This window comes from Gastrolobium bilobum, unplaced genomic scaffold (genome assembly GCF_033153095.1).
Source record: "Gastrolobium bilobum isolate Gb01-03AN ecotype WA unplaced genomic scaffold, APGP_CSIRO_Gbil_v1 utg7803, whole genome shotgun sequence".
Classification (NCBI taxonomy): Eukaryota; Viridiplantae; Streptophyta; class Magnoliopsida; order Fabales; family Fabaceae; genus Gastrolobium; species Gastrolobium bilobum.
The window spans coordinates 502,404-528,140 of NW_026898482.1; the positions used below are offsets into that span (position 1 = coordinate 502,404).

General features: G+C 33.7%; 2 protein-coding genes across 2 annotated transcripts; one reads left to right on the top strand and one right to left on the bottom strand.

Moving 5' to 3' along the window:
• Positions 1 to 13,429: 13,429 nt before the first annotated feature.
• LOC133316712 (UDP-glycosyltransferase 72E1-like) lies at positions 13,430 to 14,887 on the top strand. Its single transcript, XM_061518495.1, has one exon. It carries the CDS (start codon positions 13,430 to 13,432, stop codon positions 14,885 to 14,887), a length of 1,458 nt encoding a protein of 485 aa, XP_061374479.1.
• A 4,523-nt stretch (positions 14,888 to 19,410) lies between these two features.
• Positions 19,411 to 22,506, bottom strand: LOC133316713 (uncharacterized). Its single transcript, XM_061518496.1, has 6 exons — positions 22,220 to 22,506; positions 21,716 to 22,141; positions 21,204 to 21,644; positions 20,856 to 21,089; positions 20,233 to 20,762; positions 19,411 to 19,416 (listed from the first exon to the last, which is right to left on the bottom strand). Exons 1-6 carry the CDS (start codon positions 22,281 to 22,283, stop codon positions 19,411 to 19,413), a joined length of 1,701 nt encoding a protein of 566 aa, XP_061374480.1. The 5' UTR covers positions 22,284 to 22,506.
• Positions 22,507 to 25,737: the final 3,231 nt, after the last annotated feature.

Here is a 25,737-nt window from a genome sequence, read left to right on the forward strand (position 1 = left end):
CAGTAAACCCTTAATTACTATTAGTAAATTGACGTTATAATTAACATTAAGAAACTTAATTTAGTCTCCAAGTATTATTTAGAGCATTCTATATTCAATTTCAATTATGTAAATGTTCTTTAATATATATAAGCTTAACTTGAAAAAAGATAAAAATAAAAAATAAAAAAAACTGTGGATGTACAAACTAAGGGCTTGTTTGATTATGCTTTGATTTTTTTTTGTTTTGAAAATTATTTTGTAAAATAGTTTTTAAAACTGATTTTCGGAATAAAAGAAGAAAAAAAATATGTTTAGTAAATTTATTTTAAAAAGAGTTTTAAAAGTTAAAAAAAAAATTGCTTGATTATTTATTTCTAAAAATATGTTTTTCAAAATAAAAAAATAGAAGTTAGTATTTTTTTTAGCCAGTGGCCGAGCCACATACAAGTTAGGAGTGTTTGAGTCCAGACTAAATTTTAACAAATTTTACATGTTATATATAATTATATAATTAATTATAATTTAGCTCGGACTAAAATTATAATTTGATCCGGGTTAAAATTATAATTTTGCCCTGTCTAAAAATTAAAATATATTTGATGAGAAATTTAGATAGATTATATTAGGTTATGTGTTGTTACGTGACCTAGATAAGAGTTTTCAGAGTAATAGTACTTTTATATTTTTATTTTGTCTTCGGACATGAACGAAAGCATGATTATTTTATTTTTAATTTATTTATTTTAGTTCTTTGATCATATATCATAGTAAGGAAAAGAAATACCAATAAATTTTTTAAGAATGCTATATGGTTTTTTAGTGGGTCTAATCAATTCCAGTGGCTCTGTGTGCCATTCTTTACGGTGGTTGACTGATATACTTATGTCTTCGAATTTGTAATTAGTGTATAAAATAAATCATTAAAAAAGTTTTTATCTTTGGGTGAATTAGTTCTTTATATAATATCAGAGCTTTGTGTTCTGGGTTCGATTTTCGTCGCCCCCTATTTTCTTTGTAGAATTTCTTAGCATAGATAGATTGAGTCTGGTGCATCATCCACTTTTCAAATTTTATGAGCTCTCTTATGAGGGGACTTATTAGAGTATAAAATAAATCTTTAAAGAGGGGTTTCAGAATTTTTTTAGTTATAAACCACCAGGTTTCCAAAACCTATTGTTGAGATCAAATTTGCACATTCCATACTGTATTTTTGTGAAAGTAAGATACCAAGTTTGTATTACTCATTTGATATAGTGTACGAATCCTTAATATTGACAAACTCAGAATCAGAAGGGTGCTTTTATATAATAATATAATGTCATAATTTATAATAAAATGAAATTTTGCATTTTCCACCATTAGGCATTGTTAGACTGGCCGGATATTTTAATGTCTGATGGTAATTTATGTTAAGTTCGTGATCAGAATTTATCGCCATAGTATATAGCAGATATTTTGAAGACCTTGTTTTTGGTTAATTTGCTTGGCCATGGCCTATCAATGTCATTTTCATTTATATGCTATATGTTACTTATTTTGCTATTACCTGTAAATATAATGAGTAATTAAATATTAAATTCAAGGCATGGTGAACCTTTGTTCAATTTTTGTCATCAGTATCTGCAATGCCCATTCTTGTGTTGATAAAGAAAAAGCTCTCGGTTGTGCATATCTCTTTTCTACGATATCAGTTGTGCATATCTCTTATTAACTCGTGCAATTGTAAGTTTGGTCAAAATGATAAATATGTAGTTTCCAAAAAAAAATGATAAATATGTAATTAAGATCAATATGCTAGAATTCATAGTAAATAATATTTTTTAATAGTAAAAAAGAGAAATAGTAAATATAACTTCTTTCTTATAATAAATATTTTAATAATCTGATATGTAAAATTTTTTTTTTTTTTTTTGATAACATATGTAAAATTTTTTTATATAAACTAAAATTGGAGCCTGTTCCGCTAGCCAATTTCGATGTCTTACGAATAGCTTCCTACAACATATCAGACACCTCAAAACTTAGTCCTCCAAATTCTTTTTTTCTTTTTCGAAAAAAAAAATGAACAGATTAAAATAAATAAAAAATAAAAAAATGAACAGAAATATTCAAAGATGGCGAGGTCTATTCGACACTCTGTCTTCCCGGGGAATTCAACCACTGCCGGAAATTCTGCCTCGCCGCCACCGCCGCTTGCAGAGACCTAACTTTCGTGCGACCCTATTAAAGAAGCTGTATAAACACGTCAAACGGAAAAAGGACAGAGAAAATAAAAACAAAACAAAAGAGAATAATGATATAACAATATTTACACTATTACCACTAATGAGAATAGCTATTCTTGCTTGTTTTGAGAATAAAAAACTGAAAAGGAAAATCAAAACAACGTTTAGGTGTTTCCTAATTTTTATTTTAAAAATTGAAATTCAGTTACTGTTTTAAATTTTTCTTTTACAAAAATAACTTTGGGAAACAGTTTTTTTTTTTAAATTAAAAAATTGTTTTACGGTAAGATATTGTAACAATCAATTAATGTTGTTACTAATGTTACTAGTTACTACCAATCAATTTCATCGTATATTTAATTTCGCATTAAATATGAGAAATCATAACCATATAAAGATGAAAATAAATATAAAGTATTAAATATTGAAAATTATAACCACATAAAAATAGAAATAAATATAATAATTGAATCAACATAATCGATCTAACAATAAGATTAATTGATAATAATATTAATAATATTATTTCCTATTACAAAATAGGTCCTCTAAGTTGCAATAATAATTCTCAAGAGCCCAAGAAACGTCTCTTTGTGTTTGGGCTTTAAATAGGTCTGTTCTGATATTTTCTGGATATATACCCTGTCACCGGCCGACATTTTAACCAATTACAAAAAGCCTTAAGTCCTTGTCCGCCGTTTTAATGTAACCGTCATGAAATTTCTTGTACCTAAACTTTTAATAATCTACTTTATTTCCGGTCAAATTTTATTTGCGATATATGATGGTTGGAAATGGATGTTGTCATGTGTAACTTAATATAATTAAGTCATTAGGCAGATCTTTTTCTCACTTTTTTATCTGTAAATAATTAAAATTCTCTCACATAATTTCATCATATTAAATTATACATAAGATGATCTATTTCCATGATTCTTTTTTTTTTTTGTAGACATTTCCATAATTCTTATTAGGAGTAAGTTTCATTGTTTTTTGTGAGATAAAATTAATATATTATAATTAAAATGAATCTTTTACGGTAATTTATAGTTATGAAATATTTTGTTAGGAAGAAATAATTTTCTACGGTGTGACTTGGAGTGATATTCTTAATTGTAGCTAATTTTAAATACTCTATTATAAATTTTTGAATTTTTTTAAAGAAAAGCTTCAAACAACTCTATTTTTTATTTTTAGACAGTAACTAAAAACGACAAAAGATAATTAAATAATATAAGGGTTTAATTTATTTACAACACTCATAAAAAGTGAGAGGGTATTATTATAATAAAAAGAGAGGAAAATTAATAGAATTTATTTAATTTTATATGAGTACAATAGAAAAAATTCCTGCAATAAAACAAAATAATTTTTTCATAATATAAATTCCAAAAAGCTATAAAATTTTGAATACACATGTAAAAACATAAATAACTAATATTTTAGAGTACCAATATATTGATATTAATATATTCAATTAAAATTTAACTTTAATTAAAATAAAGTCCGTTAAGTATAGAGAAATTACAATTATGTTTTTAGTGGGATGTGTATATAAAGAATTTGTACTTGTCAATAGCGTCGCGGCATGTATAGATTACACAAACGAATAAATGTATAATTTAATTTGTCCTTGAAAAATATTCGTTTAAGTTATTTTGGTATTATATTCTCACTATATTACAAGAAAAAATATAGAAAAGTCTAATAAAAAATCCAAATTCATTAAAAAAATTATGGCATGGGCTGACGGCTGGAGCGTTAATATTGAATTCAGATTCAGAGTCTTGAGAAATGTGTCCGTCCATCAAGGCGCAGAGATTATTTTTTTTGAACGGGGACCACCATTTTTAGGTGGTTTAGGGTTTTAGGTGGTCCCTCAGTGTAAATAAGAGGGTAAAATTAGAAAAGAGAAAAAATAACAGGATAAAAAAAAATAAAAAAATTAATGATGTGAGAGGGAGCACCAAAAAATTCAGTGGTCCTAGACCATATTAAATATTTCCCAAGACGCAATTTAATTTTTCTGAAGGATAGACTTGCTCAGGAACAGTGATCAAAATATCACTTTTTGATAAAAATTTATTTAAATGTCACGCGAATAGTACTTTTTATCAGACTGTCACGTAAGCATAATTCGCTTCGACTGGTAGCATGTTATGTTCGCCTATGATTTTATGACACGTGGCACACTTTCGCAGGAAAAAGCTGACGTGTCATAATTCGCTCTGCAATATGGCCACGTGTCACGAAATCATTGGCCACGAATTCGCTATCAGTGATAGCGAATTATGACACGTGGCAGTCTGGTAAAAAATACTGTTCGTGTAGTATTTGGATAAAAAATTTAATAAAACGTGATATTTTGATCACAAATCCACTTGCTTAGTTGGTGGTTAAACTAGGTCGATAATTCAATTGGAGAAGAAAAAAAATTTGTTTGGATGAATTTTTTTTTAAAAAAAAATGTTTTTCAAAAAATTTTATTTGAATGGCTCATTTTTTTAAAAATAGTAGTCATAAAAAAATATCAAAAATTTATTTTTTTTGTAAGCTAAAAATTTTAACTTTTAAAAATGTAGAAATCAAAAGTCAAATTTTTTTGAAAAATTTAAATAGGTTTAATTTTTATAAAAAATATTTTTTTATAAGGTAATCTAAACGGGCTCAAAAACAATTCGAGCATTCAATTATATCTATAGGGTAAAGTTTTTATTTTATGGCTTACCAAAAAAAAAAAAAAAGTTTTTATTTTATGGATTCACTTCTTTTAAGTAAAAAAATCTATAACCGATATTTTCAACAACAAAAAATAATCGATATGCTTAAATACATTTCTAATGATGTAAATAAGTTGGGTTGTTCATGTTTTGGGCTTGTACAGTGGATCCACATGCTCTAGAAAATTAGGATACAATTAACCTGATTCAAAATATGAATCAATAGATATTGGGTCATATTCTTCGCAGAGGTTGTGTCTTGTTCATATACTGTTATTTCGGGTAAACCTATCTATATATAGACGGTTATATATGTACACACTTTTGGAATTTTAGTCTCTTATTGTTACTGCGCAAACACCCTACTTCTTTGGCTTCAAATCTCTTGCATAGTGTATGTGTGATTTGCCACTCTTGCGGTCATCTCTCTCATAAAGATTGTTTGTCATTGGTAGATCCCACATTGAATATGATTTCTCTTGGATCAAATAATTTATAAATAATTTTATTTTTATTTTTTTAGTAAATGGGGAGGGCAAAAAAAAAACAAAACTACTACAAATAAATCGGACTAGTGCTGCTCTTGATCAAAGCAGAATGCTTCAAAAGCGATAACTTGAAGGGGATTGGTTGAAAATCAAGATATCCTCTTCTTGACCTAGACCCTGTTTCGCGAACCATTGGCCAATTTCTAAATATGGTTCTTATACCGTAAATGTACGTGTCAAACAAGTAATATAGGATCGAGTGAAATACAATGATCAAGCATAAAAATTAAGGTTAGTCTGCACACTTGTTGGTATAATAAATTTGTTGCACTTATCCTTTTCAACCGCAATTTTTGATTTTTTCGAAAAGGGTTTCCCATGAGATGGGAAATGAAAACGATTAACCCCACATGGGGTTTGTGAATAAGTGATTGTCTGATAATGAGCAAGAAATATACGTCTTTCTGCTAAACAGGATGTATTCAGCTCATAATTCATTAGATACTTTTTATGAATGTCAACGGTGGAGGTAGTCCGCATCTTCACAGACATGTCTATTTCACCGAGCCTCTCTCCGAGACAGTGCCCAGATCGTTACGCCTTTCGTGCGGGTCGGAACTTACCCGACAAGGAATTTCGCTACCTTAGGACCGTTATAGTTACGGCCGCCGTTCACCGGGGCTTCGGTCGCCGGCTCCCCTGTCATCAGGTCACCAACTTCCTTGACCTTCCGGCACTGGGCAGGCGTCAGCCCCCATACATGGTCTTACGACTTTGCGGCATGGTGTCCCTAATTAAATTAAAAAAATACCACTTTGTCTCCGGTCTAAAATATTTTATCTATTTGTCCTTGTTTGATCGTTGACAAAGTTATGTACTTGAATACAAGACTCTTATACTCGAGTATATTGCGTGGAGCAACAGGCCCAAGTACTCGAGTATTGTTCGTCATCTGGATTTTTATGAACATTTACTTGAGTACAAAACCCTGATACTCGAATACGGCCCATATACTAAAGTGTATAGGTCCTATACTCAAGTAAATGGTGACCAAATTCCCTACGTGAATTCATCAACGCGTAGCTCTCGAAAAATTGTGGAATAAAAAAAATACCTGATTCAGACACCTGAGTTAAAAGTTATGATCTTCCAAAGTTTTACGGTTAAATTTTTTCCACGAGATTTTTTAGATTAAACAAGTTTCTATAGTCATATACTCATAATATTGGATTTGACTCGGGTGACCTGAAGAGGAGCTTTGTGTGAATCACATAACCTATTTGCATTACAAAAGTTTGGAAATTTTACCGAAAAACTTCGTAGGGGATTTGGTCTAAAAAATACTTCTTTGTGTCCCGCTTGGCATATTTTATCTTTGCGAATGATGTTATTTAAATTTTTATTTTCCAACACTAACAGATAATCCTTCGGAAATTTGCAACACGTGGCTCACAAAAAGTTATGTTGAATAAAAAAAAAGCAACTGATTCAGACACGTGAGTCAAAAGTTATGATCTTCTGAAATTTTATGGTTAAATCTTTTTCCACATGATTTTTTTGGATCAAATAAGTTTCTATAGTCATTATAATATTTGACTTGGCTCGGGTGATTTGAGAGGAGCTTTGTGGATGTCACAAACCTATTTGCATTACAAAATTTTGAAAATTTTAAAGTAAACATGACCATAATTTTTGACTCGAGTATTCAAATCAAGTGCTTTTTATTTTTATTCCACGTGATTTTTCAAGAGTTACGTGTTAAAAAATTATTATAGGAGATTTGGTCACCATATACTTGAGTATATGGTGTCATACTCGAGTATCAAGACCTATACTCGAATATAAACCCATAACACATTATTTACTCGAATATATTTATCACGTACTCAAGTATAAAGGTTAGTCAACGATCAAACATGACAAATTAGTGTCATGTTTCCGGAAAAAAGTCTTATTAGGGGTAGTAGTTAAAAAGCCGTAACTTTTTCATCCTCGCCTTTAACAACTCTCGTGTGCGGAGAGTAGCCTTGCGTCAATCTACAATCCCTAAATAAGCGGTCTTTCTTTGTTGTCATTTCCTTTACTTTTCATTATTAATCATCGTAATTTTGAACAAAAGTGAGACAATAAAAACTAATAGATGGTGGAGAAGTCTATTCTTTTGCACGTGTGAATTTTTGAACTCTATAGTTATAGTTTCTTATTTTATTTTATTTTTGTTTAATATTGCATGCAAAATCTTTCTCTTGGTGACATTCAGTACAGTAGCGGAGTCGGTCTAAGAATTTAAGTGATGCCAAAAAATTTTATATATTAAAATATTAAAAATTTTACCATAATTACACAAATTTATCAGAAAATTTTTTTACTATGAATTCTAGCATAGTTATCTAAATTATGTACTAAATAATATCACATAATATTGAAAATTCAAATGAATAATTATCGTTGATTATATATCAAAGCAAACATATAAAAATACACCAACCTTTTCAGTAAACATTTCAAACATAAGAATTTCACTTTCCTCTGACAACATAATAAGTAATGAACAAAACATTATCCTAAGGATATGAAAACACACAAATATAATAATTATATGTAAAATAAACATTGTCCATCGTCTCCTCTTTCATTATCTCTATTCCCTTAAAGTTTAATTAATATCTCATGTTAGAGAATATCGCCCTTGTTTGCAACAGTCATAAGCACGATGAAAAGTTCTCATATTTGGGAATTAGGTTTTTGACTATTGTTTGTGTGTGAAATAACCTAAAACACCTTCATATTCCATAATTATAGTCCTGTTATTCATTTGGTTTCATGATTGTTACTTTCAAGTGTTAAGTGTTTTTGTCCATTTAAAGGACATAAATTGTGTCCTTTTAGTTTTTAACACTATGTCTTATCGGTAAGACATAGTTATAACATAAAAAGTTTTTTTTTTCTTCACGTCAGCTAAAGTGATTGAGGAAATAGAAAAAAAAAAGTAATTTTTCATATTATAATTATATTTTATCGGTAAGATATAGTGTCAAAAATTAAAAGGATATACCTTTAAAAGGACAAACCTTTTTTTCCTACTTTTAAATGAGTTTATTTGGTTTAGTTAGGAGCAAATTTTGAAATTAATCATTTTTGTGATTAAGTTTAGAAGTCTTTCTTTTTTAAAATAATAGGAGTAAGAATAAATGATATAACTGATTAGAATAAAGTAGGAAAAAAAACAAATATACAGGATAAAAAATAAAAAAAGATAAAACACAAAAATAACCGTACTATACATGTTCCTTATTATTTTTTATGTTTTATTTTTTTTACTAAAAGAAAATATTTTTTTTGTGGCAGGTGGGATTTGTTTGCATTTAGATGATTTGTTGTTACTTTGTATTGTGTATTTGATTTTTTTTAAGTGATGCCAAATTATAATTTTTACCTTAATTAATTATATAATAAGTAAAAAACACGAAAAACAAGCAGGTGCCAAGGCACCTGCTGGCTTGGATGTGGCTAGGCCACCGGTGACGTTCTCGGCATTTTAAAAGGAAAAAATACTAGAGTTAACTTAAAGAGAACTGATTTTGTGGATTTCAACTCGATTTAATCATTTCAAGGAAAATTATAGAGTAGGAATTTTAAAATTATATATATTATTTGTTCTAGAAAGTTTTAAGGTAAAAACAAAAATTAAGTTACATCTTATATCAACAATATCAAAAAAAAAAAAAAAAACAATATACTAAAAAATTATTTTAACAAATTATGAAAAATATATTAATTTACAAAAGTTAAAAAAATTTACTGTATGAAAAAGGGTTTGGATAAATCAAGTGTAACTCAAATTAGCGTAAAATTACACCAAACTAGGTTGGAGAGTCATAAACTCAAAATTAATTAGTTCAATCCATTAAAACTTTGGAAACCTACTAATATCTATTAAAAAAAAAATAAACTTAAAAAAAATTATTCATTAAAACCAAACCAGTCACGATTAGGGAACAATGACCAATCTGTCACCCTTTGAAAAAAAATTCTCAAATGTCACACAAACAGTAAATTTTTTCATAGTGTCACGCGTGCAAATTTGCTACGACAGGGAGCGAACTACGTTTGCAGACATTGCAAATTTGCTACGACAGGAAGCGATACTATCAAAATAGGTATTCAAAATATCAGTCTACTCTGAGTAAAAGCAGGACATGTGTCAATCACTGACAAATTCGCTACCTTGTATAGCGAATTAGGTTGTAAAAAAAAAGTCGTTGTACGGGTTGAGAGAGAAAATAAACAATGTTTCTCAATATTAATGAAAGGGTGGCAGACAAATTCGCTCTTCCATTATTGTGTTATGTTGAGAGAGAAAATAAACAATGTCGAGATAGCAATCGACTTTAAGATCAACAGTGGTCATGTGAAGGGGAATAAGGCAAGGGGGTTGCACCTGCCATGCACGTGAGGCTGATAGCTAGGGACATCAGGTTGTCAACAATGGCAGGGTCATGGATGATAGCATTGAGCATTGGTGCTGATGGAAGATATGTGGTGTTGGACTTGCTCATTGTCATTGGAGGCTTTGGTGGTGACACCGCCCTCTCATTTCCCAAATATATTCGCTTTGATAACCTCAGCCCCTCCTTCACCGCTTTTGAAAATTCCTCAGCCATTAATGTGTAATGTTGAGAGAGGAAATAAATAGTCACTACAAGAAAAAAATCTTATTAGTGACAAAATTTTATGAAATTTCGTCCCAAATTCCTGCGTCGCAAGTTTATTTGTGACGAAATTTAATTAGTTGTGTCGAAAATTGTCATTTGTGACAAAATTTATGACGAAATTTTTCGTCACAAAAAAACTTTTTTCTTGTAGTGAGTATTTCTCGAACAGTGACCATTCCGGCGACTTTCATTTTTTTTATTTTTCTGGAAACCTATTTCGCTATGCAAGGTGGCGAATTTGTCTGTGATTGCCACGTATCCTGCTTTTGCTCAGAGCATACTAACATTTTGACCACCAAGTTCGGTAGTACCAATAGTGAATTAGGTGGCCGTCAGAAACGTGTCACGTCTACAAACGTAGTTCGCTTTCTGTGGTAGTGAATATGCACGCGTGTCACTTTGAGAAATTTTACTGTTCGTGTGACATTTGAAGGAAAAAAAATCAAAGAGTGGTGGATTGGTCACTATTCCCACGATTAGCTTAGTGTGTTTATTAAATAAGAAATTAAGATATATTGAATAAGAAAAAAAATTAACGTGATAATTATTTAAAAAATACTGAATTTTTTTTTTTTTTTTTTGTAAATAAAATACTGAATTTTTAATATAAGATAACACTTATTAAATAATAATATTAACGATGATATTGACTATTAAACTGTTAATAATTTCAACAAATGCCTTATTGAATTTCATTTGTCAGTTTGCAATTAATTACTCATTCCACTTTTTGAAATCTCTAGGGAGACATGCAAGGAGTGATATAAATTGGTTGAGAATCTTATGACCTATAATTTTATGAAGGGACACGAATCACACGATTATTATATGACTTATAATTTTATAAAGAGACGCTATCATTATACTTTTAATCACAACTATGAGGGAGATTTGGATATTTTCACGTGAAAAAGTGAATATGTAATTATGTTATTTGATTACAATCATTTATTTAAAAATTATATTTTTTTCTCTCTTATCTAATCATCAATAAATGAAAATAAGTGGTAACATGATCACATGATCTTTTTTTCACATAAAAAGATCCAAATCCATCGATTGATCTATAAAAAATTTAATATTTAAAAAAAATTGACTTACCATTTTTTTTTCAATTCTTATGTTTTTTATACATACTTTATATTTTAAATAATTAAAAGAATGTCAGCAAAATTTGTTAGAAGGATATAATATTAATTAAATCTCTGAAAAACATTCAATGTAAATTGTTTTCTTATTTTTCCTTTTTCCTTTTCATTTAATTTTTTGTTTTCTAAATAGATATTATAAATAATAAAGTAGATACATTTATGACATTAAATGTTCGTAAAAAAACATTCAATGCAGTAAATGAATTCTTTACATGCCTATAAAATATAATTATATACTCAGGTATGTAAAAAGGGTGAGAGTATACATTTTATTCTTTTCAAAATTATTTTTAGGAGAAGTTTAAAACTCACACCCTAAGCAAGATTGTCGGATTGCCTCCCGTAAATGATACATGTTGTCAAGAATGCACCAACACTTTCTATTTTTTTTTTAAATATGTCGGACACCGATACGTTCTGACACGCGGTTAACATTTTTTGACATTCAAATTTTATTTTGTTTTATCTTTTGAACTAAAATATGAAAAATTAATTTATATCTCAAATGTTTTCTGTTACGAAATTTTACATGAAAATTAACAAGTCATGAAAAATTATTTTTGTTTTATATTTATGTTATGAAATTTGAATATTTAATTAGTTATATGACTTATTATGAATTGTTATGTTGACAAAAAAAATTAAATATTGTTTTTATAATAAATATTTACGAAAGCATAGTCATTTTAAATATAAATACAAATCTATAGCACTCAAACATGACCCGCAGAAGGCGTGACCGGATGGTGAGATACACTATCCACAGAGGACGTGTTTTATGAGAGAGACACTTCTCACAAGGGGTGTCACTTATCAGGTGGTGACACGTGGCCCAAAAAGTAAACAGTTTGACAGAAAAACTTTAGAAGTCCATAACTTTTGACTCGGATATCTGAATTAGGTAAAAAAAATTTGATTCCACACAACTTTTTTATATCTATGCAATGACTACCTCATTTGATATATTTTGTCTCTCACAAAAAAATTTACTATAAGAACGTTTAAACCTATATTAATAAAGAGAAAATCACTGTCATGATTAGAATCATTCCTAGTAAAAATCCTTATGATTATGGTACCATTGTTGCAAATTGAAATTATATTTATGTGAGACAAAACTTCAACTTAAATAACATTATTCACACGCATAGATATAAAATATGCAAAACGGAGCACAAGGAACCATTTTTTGAAATTTTTTTTTGACCAAGTCCTCTTCGAAAAGGATTTTCCAACATGTTCGTCTCAAAAAGTTATGCGAAATATAAAAAAAACTGATTCAGGCACCTGAGAGCAAAGTTATGACCTTCCGAAGTTTTACGATAAAATATCCAAAATTTTGAAAATTTTCACCAAATTACATGAGACCTCATTGCGTAGATCTCGAAAAATTGTGTGGAATAAATTATTATAATTATTACTTAATTCGAATATCCGAGTCAAAAGTTATGGACTTTCAAAATTTTAGGAAAGAAACACGCCACATATGGGACATAATTCTCTAGGTGCTGACGTATGACACAAAATATTTATCATAACTTTTAATTTTTTGTGCCACGTGTTAGCACCCAATGAGTCACGCCTCTTGTGGAAAGTATCTCTCTCATAAAGCATATAATTTTATATTTATATTTAGAATAATTGTTTTCATAAATATTTATTAAAAAAAATTTAATTTTTTTGCCTTATTATATCTATTAAATGTAAATTATATTATGGGTTTTCGTTTTGTCCTTTAACATAACACAATAAACTTTCTTACACTCACAACATCTTGTGGGGTCCACACTTTTTAAAACAAAAAAATAAATAAAAAATTAAGGCACGCAAAATGAATCTCTATAACATTACACAATCACTTTTCCTACAACATAACTCTTATAAAACCCTTAATTATATATATTAAAAATATTTTTTAATATTAAAATGTGTGACAAGTCAAATTTCAAAATTAATGTTTGGCGTTTCATATTTCACATCTCGAGACAACGTCGGTTTCAAGAAAAAAAGGGTTTACTGCCACACCGTTTTTTCTGCCAATAAATATCCGTTTATAATTTGTAGAGAGGAAGAAGAACCCAAGTCAGTGTAAAAAAGAAAGAGAAACAGAAACATTTTCCGGAGTGGGTTGTTTAAGGTGGTGCAGCTATGGTAACAGCAAAGCCTCATGCAGCCCTTGTGGCTAGCCCTGGCATGGGCCATCTCATTCCTATGGTGGAGTTGGGGAAGCGCCTTCTCACTCATCATGGCTTTCACGTCACCATCTTCGTCGTCACCACCGATACCTCAACCACAACCTCACAGATACTCCAACAGACATCCAACCTCAGTGCCCTTAACATCGTTGTAATACCTCCGATCGATGTCACCGCCAAACTTGGACCAAAGCCTTCGTTAGGAGCACGAGTTGGGTTAACCATGATTGAGTCCCTATCCCTTCTACGCTCTTCCATCCTATCCATGAAGCTTCCTCCATCAACTCTTATCGTGGACATCTTCGGTACTGTAGCTCTTCCCATGGCCCGTGAGTTCCGCATGTCAACCTACGTCTTCTTTGCCACCAGCGCTTGGTTCTCTGCGGTTACCATATACCTCCCTGTTATCGACAAGCAAATGGAAGAAAGGCACGTTAATAACCACGAACCGCTTTATATTCCGGGTTGTGAGCCGGTTCGGTTTGAGGACACCCTCGAACCGTTCTTATCACCGGGCGGACCTGCGTACGAGGGTTATTTGAGAGCAGCAAAGGACGTGCTGTCTGCGGATGGAATTCTGATGAACACGTGGCAAGATCTGGAGCCCGCAGCAACGAAGGCGGTGAGAGAACCGGGGATTTTAGGACGGTTTACCAATGGACCGGTGTATCCGGTTGGGCCGCTAGTGAGAACCATCGAGCCAATTGCGCAGCGAAGCGTGGTTTTGGGATGGCTTGACGGTCAACCGGCTGAGTCGGTGATGTATGTGTCGTTTGGGAGTGGCGGGACCATGTCAGAGGCCCAGATGACTGAGCTGGCTTGGGGGTTAGAGCTGAGTCAGCAGAGGTTTGTTTGGGTGGTGAGGCCGCCCATGGAAGGCGATACTAGCGGCTCGTTTTTCAACGTCGCCGGCGAACGCCGCGATGGTACGCCGGATTATTTGCCGGAGGGGTTCGTGAAGAGGACTAAGGAGGTGGGGCTGGTGGTCCCCATGTGGGCCCCACAGGCTGAGATCCTGGGACATCCTGCGACGGGAGGTTTCGTGACACACTGTGGTTGGAATTCTGTGCTGGAGAGCATCCTCAACGGAGTGCCGATGGTGGCATGGCCCCTTTATGCGGAGCAGAAAATGAATGCTTTCATGTTAACGGAGGAGCTGGGGGTGGCTGTGAGAGCGAAGGCCGGGGAAGAGGATGAAGGAGTTGTGCGCAGGGAAAAGATATCAGAGCTGGTAAGAAGAGTGATGGTGGATAAAGATGGCATAGCCATGAGGACTAAAGTGAAGGAGCTGAAATCTCTCGGAGACAGAGCTTTGTCCAAGTTTGGCTCCTCTCACGAGCCACTGTGTCAGATGACCAAGGACTGTGAATTTCATTTGCAGGGTTCAGTGGTAAAAGCTAGGGGTGCTTAGGTGTTAATGTGTTATGATATGACTCATGCATTCGGCGAATTCGAACCATCCTTTCTTGGGATCTTACTTAATAAAATGTTAATCTCTTTGCATGTAAATTGAATATAATTTAGGAAAATGTATGTTGGACGTCTTTCAAGCATATTTTTCATCACATTTAAAAGTTAGTATCGGATTAAAGCGACTTTTATAAAGTTTACCAAAAAAATAAAAAAAATCGATCGACTTTTATAAATATCATAATGGAATTAATTGTACCTATACAATAAAAATTATTTAAGTTATTTAGTTATTAATAGAATTAATTGTACCTATACATTTGATATGAAGAGTGATCTGGTCATTCATTCTTGTGTAATTAAACGGTGAATAACATATTAAGAAGATTAAACTATATATTATTTTTGAGTCGATTCTCAACGTTGACAAAATTTTGATCGTTAGGATAGAAATTAATTGTTAATTCTTTTATTATCTTTTAACTTAATATCCTCCTTAATTTATATAAGGTTAATTTTTTTCTACGGTTATTTTAAATAAATTATATATAGCGCACGATTTTAATTATATTTTACTGGTAAAACATAATTATAATCATAAATTTATTATTATTTTTTTCTCAAATATTATCGACTGATGTGATAAAGAAAGAAAAAATAATTTTACTATTACAATTATATCTTAAGAATAAGACATAGTTAAAATCACAAATTGCAGAGAAGATTATTTAAAATAATTTTAAAAACTATTTTCCTATTTACATAACTTGATGGCTATAAATGGGGGGTGTAAATAGGCTAGGTTAGGCTAGGCTTTAGTTTAAATAGGCAAGGCCTGTGTAAAAAATATTGGGTATTGTATGATCTATTAGTCTGTGTAGGTCCAAATTACCAGTTTGATATGACCTATATTTAAAAAATAAAAGCCTTAGTCTAAGCCCGTTAGCCTGTTTAAGCCTATTAAACATTCAACAATTAAAAAAATAATTAAAATAATATTTTTATTATTCAAAATTATTAATATAATATTTATTTAATATACTTCAAGGGTAAAATGTGTATCATTTTAAAGGATGTAAAGTTGTGTCATTTTAAATGAGAGAAAGAAATAGATAAAGGAGGAGAGAGAGTGAACAAAAAAAATAAAAATGTGGGTTCCACCTCTTTGTGAGAGTGAAAGGATATAAGTTGTGTCATTTAAAAGGACAAACATTTTTCTCATATTTTAAATAAATAATATGATATAGGCTATAACCTGTTTTTTAAGTAAATTTTTTTATAAGTCTAATCCTGTTTTATTTTAATATTTATAATAAGTCAAACTCGACCTAATATAGAATATGTTGTAGATTCCTATAAGCTCGCCAAATTCATTTATGCTATATAGGTAGTGTTTGGTTCAAGTCTTCTTAAAATTTCCCCATCTAAGTGCATGTAGCAATCTCCATTCTCCTCATTTGGTTGAAGGATTCCATTACTTTTAGCCATCAAACACACTTTGCTATCTAAGTACAAAAGCATGTTAAAATTGGATAAATTCACTGTTGAAGAATACTTCTTCAGACGTGGTATTTCTTGTCAAAATCTGGAGAAATGAAAAAGTGAGTGAATACAATGACATTAATACCCCTCTATTTATATGTTGTAATGGTTCAAAAAAAATTTAAAAGGTTACTTTCGTAAATTCCATCCATTTTCCTATCAAATTTTTATTTTCAACCAAACATACCCTCATCATATTTAACTCAATTTCCCTACTAATATTTTACGGTACCAAACAACTTTTTTTAAACTTTTTTACCAAACTCACTTTCTAATCATTTTCTTATCAATCATATTTTCTTAGTATTCAAAAAATTTCTCCTCAACCAAACTCTCCCGTAAAAAAGAAAGACATTATTAACAAGGGATTGGGTAACTTGATAGCTACGAAGAAGGAAGACATTATTAACAACTGGTTGGGCCCACCAAACATATAGAAAGCTTTTTCCCATTTACTTAACTTGATGGCTGCAGAAAAAGTTGACTTGCTCGAGTGGTCAAGCCTGACATTTCTCTCTGTCACAGACTCAGTCACAATTTTACTCTGCTCCTCCTCTTAGATCAGGTTATTGGGCTTTTTGACCCTTATGCCCCTTAATTAATAATTAATTACCAAATTGCCCCTCATTCAAAACTATTTCGAAAATTTACCCTTCCCAACAAACATAACACCAATCTGCCCCTGTTTGACCGTTGACCACGAAGCCTACCCGGGTACACCATTACCTACCCGGGTAAATTTTGAAACTTTTTATCTACCCGAGTATGTAGGGGTGTACCCGGGTAGAGTTCTTGAATCTGGAAAAATGTTTGAATTATTTACCCGGGTACGGAGCAGTGTACCCGAGTAAATATCGACGGTAGGGTTTTAAAATACCCCAGCAGCCCCATTTCGAAAACCCACAAAAGGGGTACCCGAGTAGAGCTGCTGGAGGAGTGTCATCTTGAGCGATTTCAGGCATAATCTTGCACTAATTCATCTTGTTTGTGATCATCATTCGCGGACCTTGCAACCTCTCTGCCTTCTACCGATTGAAATCGATCAAAGGTGCATTTTTTTTTCAGTTTTTTCAATTATGTTATGATTTCTGTTCTGATTCATTGTATTTTCGTTTATATCATTTGATTCTGTCCGAATTATTTTATCAATTTGTATGTCATACGCTTACCCTAACCCTAACCCTAACCCTGAATCTAACCCTAACCCTAACCCTAACATGTATCTAATTTCTGATTTTGGTTATTTTTTCAGTTTAATAGTGTGACACAATGACCTCTCGACGCGTTTCAAAGCTGCCAGTGACCCATTCCGAGAGAAGAACCAAGAGTCGTCACGATGGGTCGTCATCCTCTCAGCCCCAAGCTGCTTCGAGTCAGGCTCCGGACTTGACGTTCGGATATTTGTTTGAGGATGACATTCCTTCACACGAGAAGTTCGTGAAGTTTTTCATGACCCGGAAGATCTGCGAACCGAAATCACTGGATTCGGCATTCTTCAACCTAGAGCGTTTTGACATCGTGCCGCTTCTTGAGCAGACACATTTACTTCACCTGGCGGAGATGCGGTGCCCATACTCGGAGGTTATGGTAAGAGCCTTCTAACAGAACCTTGGCTACTCGCAAGGCGAGCTGACTTCCCGTGTCTGCGGGATTGATATCATCATGACTGCTCCTATCTGGACGGAGCTACTGGGGTTCGATTTTGATGGTGTCACAGGAGCAGCACTATATGATGGAGACAGCCATCATATATTTGGTGATTATAACCGGGAGACCATTGTTACAGAGACTAGGAGGGCAGACGCTGAGCCCGGTCATTTTGCTCATTATCCTGTTAGCAACTTGTCAGTTTCTGCTCGCATTCTTCATTATGTGGTGACACATATTATTTTCCAGCGCCCGCATAATCACTCAAAGGTGCTGGAAGGGGACTTTGTCATCCTGTGGGCCCTCCTTCACAGTCAGCAGGTGAACTGGAGGCATTACATATGCATACTGATGTGGAAGGCAGCCAAGTCAAAGAAGGCTGAATTGCCTTTTGCATTTCTGGTGCAGAAGATTTTGCATAGATTTGGAGTGCCTATGGCAACAGAGACCTTGAAGACCGCCAGAGGCTGGAATGCTATATTTGGTGAGAGGCTCCTGAAGCAGTGTGGGATCCTACCGAACAGAGCGGGTATCTGGACGTGGAAGAAGGCACCAGAACCACCTGAGATCCCATTCCACCACGATGCTGAGATGGAGGATGCACCTGCAGGTGATGTGTTGGTCTTTATGAGTTTATGCAATTTTGTGTTGTTTAATTTTTAATGTGGTATTGAAGTTTGTTTTTCATGGTTTATGATGTAGGCCTTGATGATGATGACGATGATGATGGCGTTGCTGAGGTTGATGTCAGACCGACACGTCCCACCCGCAGTCGGCGACCACCAGCTCCTCCTGAGGGTGGATGGACACTTGATCATGTCATGGCATCCTTATATGATCTGACTACTGACTTTAGAGGATATAGACAGAGCACGAGCAAGTGGCGAAACCAGATGGACACAAGGGTTGCACGGTTGGACACAAGGGTTTCACGCTTGGAGGGTTTAATTGGCGAGGGTGCCCATACTCAGGAGGAGGAGTTGAGGAGGATGATGACAATGAGGATGACACACAATCGGATGAAGAGAATGGGGAGGACACGGCATCGGATTAGTGTGTCCATAGGGTTTCATATCATTGATTTAGTTTGATGTAATGTAGTCATTTTGGTACATTTAGGAACTTTACCTACATTGCATGGATGTTTTTGTACTGGATGTTCAAAATTTGAATGAATGAAATTTTCGTTTTGCGCACGTTCAGACTTGTTGGTTCTATGCATTAGTATGGTACCTTGCATTAATATTGTCATAATTAATTTGGAAATCAATTCAACCCAAAGTACTTTAATATTCATGTTCAACTTTGATTGGCGCACATCTTGATTACTGCATCCTATTTCTACGAAATCAATCCACCCCCAAGTCATACCGTATGTAGGTATTGCACAACAATTACCAAAATGCAACAAAAATTGCCAAAACAGCATCTGCAACAGCATCTGCAACTGGTCTACCCGGGTACCACGAATAGTCTACCCGGGTAACGTACTCGGGTATATCATTACGAGTTACCCGGGTAGACCAGTTGCAGATGCAGCAGCAGGTGCTGTTCAATCCATTTTGTTAGCATCTTGGTAATTGATGTGTAATACAATAACCTTAACTGACTCGGGGAAGGGGTAAATGGGTATGGTAGACATTCGGATTGCACAATACGGAACGAGTGACTCGCTAAACTTAACGGATACATTTCAACAATACATTTCAACAACACAAGAATACAGTTCAACAATACATTTCAACAACACAATACATAACTAATACAAGATAAAGTTTAGGGTACAAGGAAACAAAACAATACGTAAAGTGATTGTCATTACAAAACAAAGTACTACACAAAAACAATACGTAATCATGCTTGTCTTAGTCTCAATGGACATGTACGAATGTTATGTCCAACTTGCTTGCAATGCTTACATCTGCTCTGACTGCTAGAGGGTTGAGACTCAACCCAATCCATCTCATTCTGAATCCTTGAAGACTTTGGTCTTCCTTTTGCACGTACCAACTGAGCATCCGGAATTACAGTAGGCCCAACAACGGATGGAATCAACAATTCATTGCCAATAGGAAACCAGTGTGCAGCATATACTTTAGCAATGGTTGGAATTTTGAAAACATGATCCACATAATCATAATGGTTTAGCTTGGCTACCTTGCAAACTGCTAATACATGACTGCAGGGATACCTCCTTGCTGTAAACCTACCACACTGACATGTACGATTGATTAAGTCCACTCTCATGATGTCACCGACCTCGTGTGTAGATTGATTGTAGGCATCCTCAACCTCAAACAATAACAGGTCACTATCATATATCCTCACACGATAAGTGCCAGCCAATTCATCATTTTTTTGCAACGCTGCCTCAACCTTCTTTGAAATTATCCAACCTTGTGAGATATCTTTTTCAATCCCTTCACGTCTCTTGACGAAATACTCAACGAGTCTACTGAATGTCATCTTGACCAATGCAGATATAGGCAGATTTCGTGCTCCACGAAGCACCTTATTCACACACTCAGATAGGTTAGTTGTCATATGACCAAACCTACGTCCTGTCTCATCATACGACCTGCACCATTGCTCTTTCGGAATCGCATCCAACCATGAAGCAACTTCAGGATTGTTCTCGATAAATTCCTTGTACCTAATGTCGAAATTTATCTTTGAACATGTGTACCCTGCAAAAAACCATGACATATGCATTGGTTAGTGAATTTCATCAACGTTTTCTTCAAATGGTTGAAAATGTGAGTAATTATACCGTACATTACCTAATTTCATCAACGTTTTCTTCAATTCCACATTCCTAAAACGGGTATTGAAGTTGCTTCCGATGTGACGTAGACAAAATACATGATAAGCATATGGAGGCTGCCACCCTCCGTGGTCTTTCACCGCCCTTATGATGCTTCGATGACGATCGGATATTAGACAAATACCATGCCTATGTGTGACATGAAAACGTAAAAGGCTAAGAAACCAGGACCAATCATCCAACCTCTCACCTGGAGGAACAACAACAAAGTCAATAGGGATGAGCTCAGAAATTATTTACAGTATGAAGTGGCAAAGAAGGGTCACATGCTTTCACATACCCCAAAGCAAAATTATTTACTCACCTGGAGGAACAACAGCAAAGGCAATAGGGAGCAGAAATCCATCTCCATCCTGAGATGTTGCAATCAATAGAGTACCTCTGTACTTCCCATACAGATGAGTGCCGTCAATTTGAATTATAGGCTTGCAGTGTTTGAATGCTTCAATGCATTGGTGAAATGTCCAAAAAACCCTTTGAAATACGGCCCTGTCTGTATAAACCCGACGTTCATCAAAACATTGATTTGTATCAAGTTTGAACACAGAACCCACATTCACCTCCGTCATATACTTCAGCCAATTTGGCAAGAATGCGTACGATTTCTCCCAGTCACCAAACAACTTAACGATGGCCTTCATTTTTGCCTTCCAGGCCTTCCTGTACGTTATGTTGTATCCATATGTTCCCTGTATCCTCTCCTGTATCAGAGCTGGTCTTGTGGATGGATCTTCCTTTAACATATCTGGAAAAAAAAATTAACTTTACCATATTCTCAATTAATCTGAATCATTAAATAAACAGTAGAATACATACTCATTATAGCCGCACAAATGACATTTGAATCCAACTGTCTATGATCCTGTGCTAGGCCTTGATTTAGGCATGTGTGACCTTGACCCCATTTACGGACCACCCAGTTAGCTCCCTTCTTCGGCTTAATTGCCCTCATATACCAGGGACAACCGTCAGCATGGTTTTTACACTTCATAACAAATCTTGACTCGTCGCTTTTTTCAACTATGGCTGTCCTGCGCCCCTTCATACAATGTATCTTCACAGCATGTTGCAATTCTGGTTTGGACCCAAATTCTTGTTGCACAAATAACGGATCTCCTAACTTCCAACCTCCGTGCAAGTCATCATCGCCATATAGGATCTCCAACTCGTCATTAGGGTGCGCCCAGTTAATGAATGAATAATGTTGGCTTTCATTCCAGAATGGCTCCTCAGACCCTGCATCTAAAGATCATGTCAAATTTAATAACTTACCACAAATAATAAATTGTCTAAAGCAAATATTCAAATTTAATAACTTACCACTACTGACTGGGTCGACATGAAGTGGTGACAAGGCTGGGGTACCGAGACTTACGGCGCTCATGTCAGCCTCAAAATTACCGTCCACGTCAGTGTCTGACGAATCACCTTCTGGAATAGCACTTTCAGGTTCTCCCTCATCTTCGCTGTCCACATAGTCCTCGTCTTCATCCTCTTCATCCTCATCCCATGCTACCTGAGGAGGTGCAGAAGATCGTACAACTGTATCTTCTTGACCGGTACAGTGTGCAGTAGTGGTTGTATGCACCGGTAAAGATGAAGATTGTCCAACATCAACTTCAACATATATCTCAATATATTTTAATACTTTCCATTCAACAAACGCATCTGTTACGAACTCCACATCTTCATCATCATTTATATCGTTTCCAATGTAGTATATTGTATCCATATCCACTACAGTCTCTAACCTGGCTATCATGCGGTGGATGGAATGTATGGCTTCTGACCCCATTTTTTGAAGAATTCTCTCCTTCAGTTCATTGCATGTAGTGCCCACTTTGATTTTCATCGTTTTTGTTTTTCCTTCAAATCGGACACCGTTCGGACCTTCAAAATGCCTCCCATTGTAGTAAACAACTATAGGAACCATGTTTGGACTTGAACTCATCTTTCACACAAAAATTAGATCTAGGTTTTGGGTTTGGAGGTTGGTTCGGATTTTTTAGCACAAAATGGGAGTGTGGAGATGTAATCTCAATGTCCCACCAAGATTCAGCTTTCTGAAATGATGAGATGAAATATGTGTGATGTTTCGGATTAGAGAGGGTAAGAGAGAAAGATTTGGGGTTTCAAAAACCCTATACCTCGCAACAATGGCCGAAACCCATACATATTGGGGTTTCTGGACGCGATTTACCCGGGTACACTACTCCGTACCCGGGTAAATAATTCAAATATTTACCCAGATTCAAGAACTCTACCCGGGTACACCCCTACATACTCGGGTAGATAAAAAGTTTCAAAATTTACCCGGGTAGGTAATGGTGTACCCGGGTAGGCTTCGTGGTCAACGGTCAAACAGGGGCAGATTGGTGTTATGTTTGTTGGGGAGGGTAAATTATCGAAATAGTTTTGAATGAGGGGCAATTTGGTAATTAATTATTAATTAAGGGGCATAAAGGTCAAAAAGCCCAGGTTATTGACTTATTCTTAATAGAGAGGATTATAGTTTTTAAAAATTTATATACATGGAAGACCTTTGGGAAACATCTTCTAACAAATAATGTGGCCAGGGGAAAAAGGAATTTGACAGCTTGTGCCTTAAGCCCGAGATGTAGTCTGGCACCAGAGGATACATTACATGTCCTAAGGGGTTGTGGATGGAGCAGAGAAATTTGGAGCCGTTTAATTCATCCAGATCTCCAGTCTGCATTCTTTGATTCTAATCTTCAAGAATGGGTTTTATCGAATATCAACTCCAAATCCCCTTTGGATTTGCAATGGGATTTCTTTGGGGTCATCGTTTGGCATATATGGAAGGCCAGGAACGAGCTGGTGTTTAACCAAAAGACTTTGAGTCAGGAAGCAATTATCAGAGGAGCTAAAATTTCTACTTCGAACTTTAAGGGAGCTTGTTTGAAGATACAGGGGATGTTAGAAATTTAGAAATATAGAGCTACACAAAAATAACACAACGTCTATTATATTGATAAAACTTCCTTGTAAATTTCTCTCTTACAAATCTCAAACAAGACTCTCTATTTTTCTTTCTCACAGCTAGTGCTATGACTGACACTTCTTTAACACACTCTTTTTCTTTTTAAAGATGAAATTCTATTTTCGGTCCTAGGCGAAATTTTAGGATGCTCGCTTGTTAGCAAATAAAAAAATTATTTGTGTTCTTTAAAAAATTTAAAGTAGATCTATTTTAATTCTTTTAAGAATTAATGTGAGTCTTTTTTGAATTTATGAAGATCACAAATTTAACTAAATAGGTCCATTTTGAATTTCTTAAGACTACGAATAGTCTTTTTATTTGCTAAGTACTAAAGAGTATATCATAAAATTGACTCAGGACCAAAATTGATATTTATTCTTTTTAAAATTCATCGCTATAAAGCTTCACGGCTTGTTGAACGGACAGGGAACTTGGTAGCTGACTTCCCTTCCTACCATGGGAGTCATTGAACGGACTAGAAACTTCATGTTCTTCATGAACCACCTCAGGAATGTATAATCCAGTTAAGAAGGGATTTGAAGGGCATTTCTAGCCCAAGAATTTGTAACATGAGTTAATTTATTTCCCTTATATATTTTCAAAATAAAAATAAAAATTCATATACAATTTTAATCATTTAAAATATTTTATTATAATTATTATTATAATTAAAACAAATTATAAACATAGTTAAATAAATTAAACCGTCCAATTAAAAATTACACGACATGTAGTTTCTTTTGAACTGTAGGAGATGGAAATCCCTTATTAACATCGTATTATCTCTTACATTTTTATTTGTTAGATGTGCATATATCGAGTGTTAAAAATGAAAAGGAAAATATTGCGTTAACAAAAACAACCATACCAATTTAATTTGTAAAAGAAGCACTTGGGGAGGAGTCAGTCGTACTTTTATTATTTCAAAAATTCAAGGAGGGTTATTTTTTTGGGAGTGATATTGGGTGTGTTCTTTTTTAATATATTTTGATGAATAGTTAGTGAAATAGGTATTTTTTATATTTTTTTATTTTAAAAGTTAAAAGCCAAAAAAATTAAAAAAATAGTTAAACTTTTTATTTTGTTTTATAAAATAAACCTTATCAAACCAATTTTTTTTTTTGAAAATTAAAATAACTAATTTTCAAGATAAATTTCAAACAGGCCATTGTTATAGGATATTAGGTTAAGTAAAAGCATTTCAATTATACAGGTACAATTTAAAAAATAATAATAACTATTGATTGGGATATCTTCTAACATGAAATTATATCACATCAAAGGATATATTTCCTATACTCCTAAGTGGTGTTTGGTAGAAGATTTATGAGAGGATACCTAAACATCTGAGAGTGGTATTGTATGTTGTCCATGTTTGATAAAAGAGAATATAAAATTTGCTTACCTAACTTAGTTGCCCAGCATTTCAAGATTGTGTGGAAAAATAGACAAAAAATACTGTGCAAGATACTCACTTCTTATTTAGTATTTTACGATAATCAGCTAAAAGAGGGATAGAGGACGAAGGACCGGACAAATATACCCTCTCCTGACCTAGCGTAAAGTGAGAATTTCCATTACCAAATCCATAACCTATCACTGCAAGATCATCAGATTTCCATTTCTTGGTTGCAAGATACCCACTTCTCAGGGTTTGGTTGCTTTTCACTGAATTTATTACCATGTTTATGAGATGCATCCTTCTTTTCTTAACGTAAGTGTCTACTAGCAACTACAGGAGTACGAGTATAAGACTTGTGAATTTATTGATGGGGGTAGCTCTGTGCTGCCTGATTTTTCATCATCTGCAGGACTTCCTTTCAATTAGCTTTGGCTT

Bases quoted from the DNA above. Each gene is read 5' to 3' on its own strand.
- LOC133316712 (XM_061518495.1), top strand. From the start codon at position 13,430: ATGGTAACAGCAAAGCCTCATGCAGCCCTTGTGGCTAGCCCTGGCATG.
- LOC133316713 (XM_061518496.1), bottom strand. From the start codon at position 22,283: ATGAGCGCCGTAAGTCTCGGTACCCCAGCCTTGTCACCACTTCATGTC. The intron at 21,645-21,715 runs GTATGTATTCTA...TTTTTTTTCCAG, and splicing joins CATTTGTGCGGCTATAATGA to ATATGTTAAAGGAAGATCCA. The intron at 20,763-20,855 runs GTAATGTACGGT...GGTTTTTTGCAG, and splicing joins GAAAACGTTGATGAAATTAG to GGTACACATGTTCAAAGATA.